This window comes from Scyliorhinus torazame, chromosome 14 (genome assembly GCF_047496885.1).
Source record: "Scyliorhinus torazame isolate Kashiwa2021f chromosome 14, sScyTor2.1, whole genome shotgun sequence".
Lineage (NCBI taxonomy): Eukaryota > Metazoa > Chordata > Chondrichthyes > Carcharhiniformes > Scyliorhinidae > Scyliorhinus > Scyliorhinus torazame.
The window spans coordinates 33,388,473-33,401,062 of record NC_092720.1 but is presented as its reverse complement, the minus strand read 5'-3'; the positions used below and the strand labels follow the sequence as shown (position 1 = coordinate 33,401,062).

At 50.0% G+C, this 12,590-nt stretch overlaps 1 protein-coding gene across 2 annotated transcripts in view; it reads right to left on the bottom strand.

Annotated features, from left to right (window-relative positions):
• The window catches only part of LOC140389619 (sodium/hydrogen exchanger 9-like), a 570,848-nt gene that overhangs the window by 434,252 nt on the left and 124,006 nt on the right, over nt 1-12,590 (bottom strand). For both annotated transcript variants that reach the window (XM_072473892.1, XM_072473893.1), the window contains exon 5: nt 9,904-10,019. In XM_072473892.1, the coding sequence (XP_072329993.1) occupies nt 9,904-10,019 (116 nt within the window). The remainder of the gene's footprint in view (nt 1-9,903; nt 10,020-12,590) is intronic.

The following is a 12,590-nucleotide window of genomic DNA, read 5'->3' as shown; positions in this document are numbered from 1 at the left end:
AAGGGAAAAAGCATGGGGGGGGGGGGTTTCTGCGACGCAGCAGGAGGTGAGAGATGACATGGTCAAGGGCGAAGAAAGGGACATCTGGGATGGGCTAGGTACAGAGTGGAATTAAAGGGGCAGGAGTTAAGTGGGGAAGATGACAGACGGTAGAGGGGATTGGAGGCGCAAGTGTCCGGTACGGTTGGTAACGTGGAACGTCCGGGGACTGAATGGGCCGGTTAAAAGGTCGCGGGTGTTCGCGCACCTCAGGAGCTTGAAAGCGGGGGTTGTCTTTTTGCAGGAGACACACCTCCGTGTGAATGACCAGGTTAGGTTAAGGAAGGAGTGGGTCGGGCAGGTTTTTCCACTCAGGGTTTGATTTGAAATCGAGGGGTGTGCCGATTTTAATGAGCAAAAAAATGGGATTCGTGAGTGCGAAGGAGGTGAGGGATCCAGGTGGGAGATGGGTGATTGTGAGTGGCGGGTGTCATGATATCCAGATCAGCATATCATGGTGCAATCACACACACACTGATGGACAGGCATTTGGACCAACCAGCACACACACACCATCACAGCCAATCACTAGTAAGAGCACACGCACTATAAAAGTGGGAACACGAGAGTTCCCGCTCATTCTGGTAGGAGACAGCTCGGGACACAGAGCTTGCACCGTGACACTCAGACATAGACCATGTGCTGAGTGCCTCACCAACATTAGTGATAGGGCTGGGTCCATAGGTTAGCTGGTAGCGAACGTACCCAAGTCAATAGTTAGTTGCATCTGTTAGTTAACATAATAAAATCAAGTTGTACCATCTACAGCTGTGTTGGCTCATTTGTGTATCAGGACACCCAACACGACATGATACCACGAGTGGACGCTAACCAGCGACCGTGAGACCTACCTGCACCATTTCAGCAATCCGCCATCCTGATCTATGGAAAGCATCAGCCCGCCGCAGTCGCTCCAAATAGCTGGCAATCTAGGTGTAAACTGGAAGTTTTTCAAACACCACTTCCAGCTATTCCTCGAGGCCACAGACAGGGAGAATGCATCGGACACCAGGAAGATCGCCCTCCTCCTCTCCATGGCAGGACAACACGCCATCCACATCTTTAACTCCCTGGCATTTGCGGAAGGCGAGGACAAAACAAAATACAAAACGGTGCTGCTCAAGTTCGATGAACACTTCAGCTTTGAAGTAAATGAGAGCTTCGAACGGTACCTATTTCAGCAGCGCCTGCAGGGTAAGGACGAACCTTTTCAATCATACCTAACACACCTCCGCATCCTTGCGCAATCCTGCGGCTACGGGGCCCCCTCCGACTCCATGATAAGGGATCAGATAGTTTTTGGGGTTGTGTCGGACACCCTATGCCAGCAGCTCCTTAAAGTGAAACAACTCATCCTGGCGACTGCAATCGAGACCTGTGTCCTCCATGAAAACGCGACCAGCCGGTGCTCCCATATCCAGGCAGCCGAAACGGCGCGGCACGGAGCCCCCTAAGCGCAGCGGGTCCAGTCGATCGAGTACCTCCCGGCCCGCGGCCCGGACGAGGGCGGCCATTTTGCGCGCTTTCCAAGGCCTCCCGCGCTGGTACGCGCCAAAAGAGGGGACGCTGAGGCAGAGGAACGCGGTGCGCAATACGCAGGACCGCACCGCGCATGCGCGGTGGCACAACGAACGTTACGAACGTAATGACGCCACGACGTGCAGCAACTGTGGATCTGCACATTTAAAGCGGCAATGTCCTGCTAGAACCCGACAGTGCCTACGCTGTGGCAGGTTGGGCCACTATGCTGCCTGTTGTCGAGCACCTCGACCTGCCAACTCGCAACAATTCCGCCAGTCTCGCAGGACCGTGCGGGCCATTCAGCCTCCATTCACTGGCTCACCTCCAGATACCTTGCAGACCGGTGACACCGACGACAGCGAGCCCTTCCACGTTGCTGTCATCCATAAGAACAGGCTGTCCCCAGGTAGGCACCACCAGCAGCTGCCAGTCCACACCATTGATCCGGACGATGAGTGGTGTGCCACCCTGACGGTCAACCGATCCCAAGTCACATTTCGCCTGGACACTGGTGCCTCCGCCAATCTGCTCGCATGGTCAGCTTTCCAGGCATTAAAGGTCAAACCACGCATTCTACCTTCCCACTGTCAATTGGTGGATTACAATGGGAACGTCATCCCGGCCACGGGGTCCTGCCAGCTGGAAGTCACCCACAACTCGCGCACGACCAAGCTGTCATTTGAGATCGTAGGATCCTCGAAGGACTCTCTGTTAGGCGCACAGGTGTACAAGATTCTCCACCTCGTTCGGCGAGTCCACACTTTGTCTCCTGACGGCACATCTGACTTTCTAGATGTAGACTTTAGGGCGCAGCTCCACTCAATCCTTGCGCACAACCAGGAGGTTTTTGAGGGCATGGGCACACTGCCCTACACGTACAAAGGACCGCTCAAACCGGATGCCACCCCAGTCATTCATGCCCCTCGTAGGATTCCAGCCTCAAGCAACAGCTGCAGGACCAAGGAGTGCTTTCACGGGTCATGGAACCAACGCCATGGGTCAGCTCCATGGTGTGTGTGAAGAAGCCGTCTGGCGAGCTCCGGATCTGCATTGACCCGAAAGACTTGAATTCCTACATCATGAGGGAGCACTACCCTGTACCTAAGCGGGAAGAGATCACGAGCGAAATCGCTCGGGCAAAAATATTTACCAAGCTTGATGCCTCAAAGGGCTTTTGGCAGATTCAACTGGATCCATCCAGTCGGAAGCTCTACACTTTCAACACTCCATTTGGCAGGTTCTGCTATAACAGAATGCCATTCGGCATCATTTCTGCTTCCGAAGTGTTCCATCGCATCGTGGAACAGATGATGGAGGGCATCGAAGGGGTACGCGTCTACGTAGACGATATTATCATCTGGTCAACAACACCACAGGAGTACATCAGTCGTCTCCAGCGTGTCTTTGCACGAATTCGAGATCAGGGCCTGCGCCTTAACCGAGCTAAGTGCTCTTTTGGCCAGACTGAGCTAAAGTTTTGGGGGGACCACATCTCCCGGTCGGGTGTCCGGCCGGATGCCGACAAGGTGGCAGCCATCACGGCCATGCAGCGGCCGTCAGACAAGAAGGCAGTGCTACGCTTTCTCGGGATGGTCAACTTCCTGGGGAAGTTCATTCCCAACCTTGCCTCACACACGACTGCTCTTCGCCACCTGGTCAAGAAGACCACGGAGTTCCAGTGGCTGCCCGCACACCAGAGTGAGTGGGAGGAGCTCAAGATCAAGCTCACCACTGCCCCGGTATTGGCGTTTTTCGACACCACATGGGAGACAAAGATCTCCACGGATGCCAGCCAATCAGGTATTGGTGCGGTCCTCCTGCAACGGGATGACACCTCGTCATGGGCTCCGGTCACCTATGCCTGGCGGGCCATGACCCCCACAGAACAGCGCTATGCGCAGATCGAGAAGGAATGCCTAGGATTGTTGACGGGCATTGACAAATTTCATGACTATGTCTATGGTCTTCCACAGTTCGCTGTAGAGACCGACCATCGCCCCCTGGTCGGCATTATTCAGAAAGATCTAAACGACATGACCCCTCGCCTCCAGCGCATTCTGCTCAAGCTCCGGAGGTACGGCTTTCAGCTTGTCGACACCCCGGGGAAGGAGCTTATCATCGCAGATGCTCTGTCTAGGGCGGTCAACACACCGTCCAACCCCGAGGGGTTCGTGTGCCAGGTCGAGGCACAGGTAGCCTTCACATCGGCCAATCTGCCGGCCACTGATGCACGTCTGGCCCACATTCGACGTGAGACTGCGGCTGACCCCCTGTTACAACGTGTGATGCACCACATGACAGAAGGGTGGCTAAAGGGGCAGTGTCCACAATTTTACAATGTCCGGGATGACCTGGCCGTCGTTGATGGCATCCTCTTAAAATTGGATCGGATTGTGATCCCACACAGCATGCACCAGCTTGTCCTCGAACAACTGCACGAAGGCCATCTCGGAGTCGAGACGTGCAGACGGAGGGCCCGAGAGGCTGTGTACTGGCCGGGTATGAGCGACGACATCGCCAACATGGTGCTCAACTGCCCCACCTGCCAGAGGTTTCAGCCGGCGCAACCCTGTGAGACCCTTCAGCCCCACGAGTTGGTCACTTCCCCCTGGTCGAAGGTTGGCATCGACCTCTTTCACGCCCTCGGCAGGGACTACGTTATTCTCATTGATTATTTCTCGAGTTATCCGGAGGTCATATGCCTGCACGACACTTCATCATCTGCTGTCACCCGGGCATGCAAGGAGATCATCGCTCGCCATGGCATTCCGCTCACCGTCATGTCTGACAACGGACCTTGCTTTGCTAGTTAGGAATGGTCTTCCTTTGCCGCTGCCTACAACTTCACGCATGTGACGCCCAGTTAGTTGTATCCTCAATCGAATGGCAAGGCGGAGAAGGGAGTCCATATTGTTAAGAGGCTTCTCTGCAAGGCTGCTGATGCCGGGTCTGACTTCTGTCTAGCTTTGCTGGCTTATCGCTCGGCCCCACTGTCCACGGGCCTGTCGCCGGCTCAGCTGTTGATGGGTCGCACCATCAGGACAACTGTTCCGTCCATTCATGTTCCTGACCTCGATCATGCCCTGGTCTTGCGAAAGATGCAACAACAGCGCGATCAGCAGAAGGTGGCACATGATGCTCGGGCAACTGATCTTCCTGCCCTGGAGCCTGGCGACAATGTCCGCATACACCTTCCGGACGGTGGCTGGTCAGGAACGGCTGAGGTTCTCCGCCAGGTGGCACCCGATCATTCGTTGTTCGCATGCCTGATGGCTCTATTCGCCGCCGCAATCGGCGGGCCCTTCGTTTGACTCCGCGCTCGCTACGACACTCTGCACCGGGGCCATGCCCTCCTGTTGCCCCTGATGTCAACTTTGTTGAGCTTCCTGCCACGATGCATTTTCCTCTCTCGCCCGTCGATAGGCCCATTCCTCAGCCGGTGGCTCCTGGCCCACCCTTGAGGCAGTCAACCCGAATTTGTCGCCCACCTGAGAGACTGAACTTATGAGCCTGTTTTGGTTTCTTTTGTTCCATTGGACTTACTGAACTGGTTTACAGTACTGTTTCTATTATCGTTCTGTGTTCGAGAGTTTGCATTTGTTCCGTTCTTGGTACATTTTTGTTCATATGTTGCACCTGACATCTTCCTATGAATATAGTTAGCCTCCTGTACATTTTGTAGTTAATTTCACACACACATATTTAGTTGCACCCAGTCCACAATCTTATTTATTATCATGCAGGCACATATTTCTTGTGAAAAGGGGGGATGTCATGATATCCAGATCAGCATATCATGGTGCAATCACACACACACTGATGGACAGACATTTGGACCAACCAGCACACATACAACATCGCAGCCAATCACCAGTAAGAGCACACGCACTATAAAAGGGGGAACACGAGAGTTCCCGCTCATTCTGGTAGGAGACAGCTCGGGACACAGAGCTTGCACCGTGACACTCAGACACAGACCATGTGCTGAGTGCCTCACCAACATTAGTGATAGGGCTAGGTCCATAGGTTAGCTGGTAGCGAACGTGTCCAAGTCTATAGTTAGTTGCATCTGTTAGTTAACATAATAAAATCAAGTTGTACCATCTACAGCCGTGTTGGCTCATTTGTGTATCAGAACACCAAACACGACAGCGGGGACCAGCGAATCACGCACACATGTTTTGGGGTTGTGAAAAATTGGGAAGATTCTGGGCGGGTGCGTTTGCGGTCTTAGCCAGGATAGTGGAGGAGGGAGTGGACCCGGACCCTTTGGTGGCGATATTTGGGGTTTCAGAAAAGCTCAAGGAGAGGAGGAAGGCCGATGTCTTGGCCTTCGCCTCTCTGATTGCACGGCGACAAATTGTGGAAGTAACAATTCAAGTAAATAAAGGGAACACAGATTCAAATGTGTAAATTAGGAGGAGGTGGCCACTTGGCCCCTCGAACCTGCTCACCCATTCGATAAAATGATGGCTGATCTGACTGTAACTTCAACCCCACATTCTTTCCTAACCCCGATGACCTTTCACCCCTTGTTAATCAAAAATCTATCTGGCTCTGCCTGAGAAATATTTGAAGGGGGTGCTTTTGCGCCCACGTTCACCACGAGTGCAAATGGCGAAGAGGATACAAAATCTCACAAGAGTTGGGAAATTAGATTTTGCCATGGATATCGCGTTTCCTGATTTTCCCCACCCATTGCTGGTAACATAATAAGGGCGGGGAACTTATTTTAATGACAGTAAAGGGGCCGGAGGTGTCGAGGTATGTATAGCCCCTGGGGGGAGAGGGAGGAGGGGAGGGGCATGCCCAGGCATTGCTCCCTGGCCAAGGTTGGAAGCTGTGCCAGCCTGGTAGTTCCAGCAACCGCCAGCCAACACCATGGCAGTGTCAGGGGTGGGCCCTCTGGGGAACCCAATTCAGGGGCAGGGGTTTCCTTTAACATGTGGTTTGGGGGGGGGGGAGAATGAGAGGGCCAAAGCCTTTGCAGGGGTGTGGGGGAAAGAGAGAAGCTGCCAGTGAGGGGGGGTGGGAGCGTCTGCAATACTGCAGCGGTGGATGTGGGTGGAGTAAAGCCCCTGATAATTGTGTGGTGGGGACGGTTGGAGTTTAACCTCTGCTGTGCGGGGCACCCTTCAAAGATTCTGCCACAATCTCTGTGGAGTCTGTCGAGCCGGCTCATAAATGAGTGACCCCTTATTTTGAAACAGCGACCCCTAATTCTAGATTCTCTGACAAGAGGAAAAGAGGAAACATCCTCTCCACATCCACCCTGTCAATATCCTCAGGATCTTAAAGGTTTTGATCAAGCCACCTCTTACTCTTCCAAATTCTAGTGGGTACAAACCCACTAGCTCCGACCTTTCTTCATCCGAGAACCCACTCATTCCTGGTATTAATGTGTGTGGGAGGGTTGGATTCTCTGGCCTCCCCCGCGGTATATTTCTCAGCAGCGGGAGACGGCCCGCCACTGTCCAGCAGCGGGATCCTCTGGCCTCCCCCCCCCCCCCCGTTATCAATGGGATTTCCCATTGAATCCACCCCACGCCGCTGGGAAACCCACGGTGGGGTCTGCCGTCAGCTGGAGCGGAAGATCCCATCAGCGTGAACAGCCAGAAGGTCTCGCCAATGGTGTACTTGGATTTCATGAAGGCATTTGAGTTCATGGTGTAGGTGGCAACATGGTAGCATAGATAGGGGATTGGTTAGCTAACAGGAAGCAGACATTAGGAATAAATGGGTCAGTTTCAGGTTGGCAAGGTGTAATGTGTGGAGGGCCACAGGAATTAACGCTGAGGCCTCAACTATTTATTTGAGGAAGGGACTGAATGTGTTGTTGCTAAATGTGATGACAGCAAGAGAGCTACGAGAGTAAGTTGTGAAGAGGACATAAAGAGCCTGCAAAGGTATGTAAATACATTAAGTGAGAGGGCAAAAATCTGTCAGATGGAGTATCATGTGAGAAAACTCATTATGGGAGAAAGAAAAGCAGCATTTTATTTAAATGCAAAGAGTTTGCAGAACTCACAGGGATCGGAGTGGCCTAGTGTTATAACCTGCCTACTGACGATTGGCTGGGGACTAATGACTATCCCACAATCCTATGGGAGTATGAACTTCCCCAATGAGGGGGGCGGAGAAACTCCTACTATAAATAAGCTGGCCAGTCCAGGAACCAGGAGGAAGGAGAAGGTAGCAAGGGAAGTTACTGCTACTGTTATGTATATATTGTTATAGTAAATAAACGTTCTTATTTTGTATCCTTAAAACTCGTGCTGGATTCTTCGGGGCCCTTACAAAACCTAGTACATGAATCACAAAAGGTTAATATACAGGTACAGCAAGTGATTAAGAAGCAAATGGAAGGATGTCATTTATTGCAAGGGGAATGAAATATAAAAATAGGGATAGAAACATGGAAAATAGGAGCAGGAGTAGGCCATTTGGACCTTTGATCCTGCTCCACCATCCATTACGATCAAGCGGGATCAATAGCGTGATCCCGCTTTCCGCCATATCTTTTGATCCCCTTTGCCCCAATAGCTATATATAACTCCTTCTTGAAAACATCCAATGTTTTGGCCTCAACTGCTTTCTGTGGTAGTAAATTCCATAGACTGACTACTCCCTGGGTGAAGGACTTTCTCCTCAACTCTGTCCTCAGTGGTCTATCCCGTATCCTCAGACTGTGACCCCTGGTTCTGGATAATCCCACCATTGGGACATCTTTCCTGCATCAACCTGTTCAGTCCTGTTAGAGATCCCCCCCTCCTCACCCCCATTCTTCTGAACTCCAGCCAATACAATCCCAATCAACTCAACCTCTCTTCATACGCCAGTCCAGCTATCCAAGGAATCAGTCTGGTAAACCTTCTCTGCACTCCCTTGAGAGCAAGGACATTCTTCCTCAGAGGAGGAGACCAAAACTGCACACAATACTCCAGGTATGGCCTCACCAAGGCCCTGTATAATTGTCGCAAGACATCCCTGATCCTGTACTTGAATCCTCTTGCAATGAAGGCTAGCATATCATTTGCCTTCTTTACCACCTGCTGCACCTGCACGCTTACCTTCAATGACTGGTGTACAAGGACACCCAGGGCTCGTTGCACATTTCCTAATTCATGGCCATTCAGAAAATAACCTATGTTTCCTTTTTTTCCTATCAATGTGGATAACCTCATATTTATCTAAATTATATGGCACCTGCCATTCATTTTCCCACTCACTCAACTTGTCCAAACACACTGAAGCATCTCTGCATCCTCCTCACAGCTTACCTTCTCACTAGCTTAGGAGTCATTTGTATAATTTGGAGATATTACATTTAGTTCCCTCATCTAAATCATTAACATACATAGCGAATAGCTGGGTTCCCAGCCCTGATCCCTGTGGTACCCAACTAGTCATTGCCTGCCATTTGGAAAAAGAACCGTTTTGCAACAGTTCTACAGAGCATTGGCGAGACCGTATTTAGAATATGGTGTACAGTTTTGGTCTCTTTATTTGGGAAAGGATATAATTGCATCAGAAGCAACGCACAGAAGGTTCACTCAACTGATTTCTGGGATGAGGAGGTTATCGCGAAGTAAAGTGGGGCAGGTTGGCCATGTATCTATTGGGGTTTAGAAGAATCTTCTTGAAATACCCAGGAACCTGAGGGTTCTTGACAGGGTGGATGCAGAAAAGATGATTACCCTCGAGGGAGGGTCTCGAGCTAGGGGACACAGATGAAAAACAAAGGGTCTCCCATTTAAGACGGAGATCATATTTTTTCTCTCAGGGGGTTGTTTGTTTGTGGAATTCTCTCCCCAGAGAGCAGTGCAAGCCGGGATCATTGAATACTTTTAAGGTTGAGTTAGATCCTTGACTGAAGGGCCTCAAAGGTTATGGGGATAGACAGGAAAGTGGAGCCCACAATCAGTTCAGCCATGATCTTCTCAAATGGAGGAGTACGTTCAAAAAGGGCCGAATGGCCTACTCTTGCTCTTATTTCATACATAATGTAGAATTTATAGTGTAATAAAAATGTGCCAAGGTGCTTCACAGGAGCGTTCATCAAACACAATTTGAGTGGCCCACATGCGACAAAAGCTTGATTAAGGAAGTAGGTTTTGAGGAGCAACGAAGGGTGGAGACCATGAGAGAAGAAATTGTCAGGCTTAAGGGCTAAGCACCTGACGGCAAACCCTGATGCTAGAGCGATCAAAATTAGGAATTAGAATGCTGACGCCGTGTTAATTGAGTTCCAACGAAAACTGGGGGCAGTATAATACGCATGTTCCATGGCTGGCTGCCACACATGGTTTTCCTCCGTCACAGAACTTTTCCTTCAATATTTACCTGGGTCAGTCGCTGAAATCAGAGCTCCAAAGAATAAACAATCTGTGAAGTAGAAGTCATGCTTGCCTAGCTGGCCGAGGCTGATCATAGCCATGACAAAACCATACATAATGCCGCTGAAAAACACAATAAAGATATTATGAGCACATTCGCATAGGATCCTTGCCCTGGGGTCTATTTTGCTGCTTTGCATTTTTATTAAAGGCGGTTTCAGATAAGCAATTACAGAAGGTATGTTCTCTGGAGAGGTTTAGAGATATACTGTGAAACAGGTTGCCTTCTCTATTTGCTGCTTTGGAAACTGCACCTCTCACAGGAAGAAAATCAATAACTGGAAAGACGCAGAAAAGAAGTAATAGGGGAAGAAAAATGGCCTGTATTTATATAGCGCCCTTCACAACCCCTGAATATCTCATGGAGCTTTAGAGCCAACACAGTACTTCTGAAGTCTACTCACTTGTTGTAACCTGGCAGTCAATTTGCACACTGCATGGTGCCACAAACGGTACGGTGACATTGACCAGACAATCTGTTTTTCTCATAATGTGGATTAAGGGATAACGGTAGCACACTGTTGCTTCACAGTGCCCGGGTCCCAGGTTCGATTCCCAGCTTGGGTCACTGTCTGTGCAGAGTCTGCACGTTCTCCCAGTGTCTGCGTGGGTTTCCTACGGGTGCTCCTCCCGCAATCCAAAGATGGGTAGGTTAGGTGGGTTGGCCACACTAAATTGCCTTAAGTGTCCAAAAAGGTTAGGTGGGGTTACGGGGGTAGGGTGGAGATGTGGGTTTAGGTAGGGTGTTCTTTCCAAGGGCCGGTGAGGACTTGATGGGCCGAATAGCCTCTTTCTTCATTGTAAATTATACAAAAAACAACACTCCCTCAGTACTGCACTGGAGTTTAAAACTTGATTTCTGAGCTCAGGTATTTGGAGTAGAACTTGAATCCACAGCCATCTGACGTTGAGACAGAAGTGCTACCAAATGAGGCACAACTGACAAAGTAAGCAAATGGTGTCTTAGAAATGATAGCGGAAAATGAAGAGTTAAGTATTCCTCAAATGGCGCCATTTAACACAGGACTGCAGCAGGACTGCAGCACTTCAAGTGTTTTGCTTTTCTAAGTACAAGGACCATTGCTAAGTAGGCATTTTCATTTTTTAAATGGGATGTGGGCTTCACTGCCCACATGTGGACGCGACCAGCATTTGTTGCCTATTCCTATTTTCCCATGGGAAATCGGTAGTGAGTTGCCTTCTTGAACCCGCTGCAGTTCATGTAGTGTAGTACATTCACAGCGCTGTCAGGGAGGGAGTTCCAGGATTTTGACCCAGCGGCAGTGAAGGAACAGCAATATATTTCCAAGCCAGGATGGCGAATGACTTGGAGGGGAACTTCCAGGTGGTGTTCCCACATATCTGCTGCCCTTGTCCTTCTAGATGGTCGTGTCCGTGGGTTTTGAAGGTGCCTTCCAAGGAGCCTTTGTGAGTTCCTCCAGTGCATCTTGTCGCTGCGATTGCGCGTTGGTGGTGGAGGGAGTGAATATTTGTGGAAGGGGTGCAAATCAAGTGGGCTGCTTTGTTCTGGATGGTGTTGAGTGTTGTTGGAGTGCACTCATCCAGGCAAGTGGGGAGTACTCCATCGCACTCCTGACTTGTGCTTTGTAGCTGGTGGACAAGCTTTGGCGAGTCACGAGGCGAGTTCCTCGTCACAGGATTCCTAGCCTCTGACCTGCTCTTGTAGCTACAGTATTTATAAGCTAATCCAGTTCAGTTTCTAGTCAACGGTAACCCCAGGATTTAATAGTGGGGGATTCAGTAATGGTAATGCCATTGAATTCCAAGGGGCGAGGGTTTGATTCTGCCTTACTGAAGATGGCCATTGCCCGGCATTTCTGTGGCACGAATGTTGCTTGCCACTTGTCAGCACAAGTCTGGATAGGCTGAAGACTGCAATGGAGGTGCTACAATCAGCTGAGCACTCAGGATCAGAGCAAAAAAGAAACAAAACGTATTTCCCATTTGTAACTGCTATCCAGTGCCATATGTGTGAGCACTGAACACTGGTAGAATTGAACTTGGCTAAGATACCTCCCCACGAGTGACCTTCTGACACCCAGAAATGAAAACTTCCCACATGCTGTAGGAATCTGGAACCACATCCCAACCGGAATGCACGGGTTCAGGAGTGGAGGAGAGAAAATTCAGTGCAAAGTGAAAAAATGTCTAGAGAGTTAAATTAATGCATTTTCTCTCCTCCACTCCTGAAACCGTGCATTCCGGTACAACAAGATATAAACACATTACTGCTATTGGTTCGATCAAACAGCACAACCATTCTTAAATGTATGGTTTTTAATTCTTAATGGTGCTGCCAAATCTCCTTCATGTTTATCCTCATGTCCAGTAACTTTGTAACACACAGTTCAGCCACTTCTATTGCATGTAACTGCTGCTCAGTTGTCACTGTAAAGTTTTCGAAGGTCACTAAATTCAAATGTGCAACCAACATATCGATGCCCATCTAGGGTCAGTCCTGGTCATCACCTTCATTATTTACCAACTCCTTCTCCCTAAATTGGACTTACTTAGGCGAACGTATGCACCATCGAGGAAAGTAAGGCTAGTATTAGGGGATGCAGCACCATTTTGCTGTCCAATTACATCATTAAGACATAACATCAAGGACAT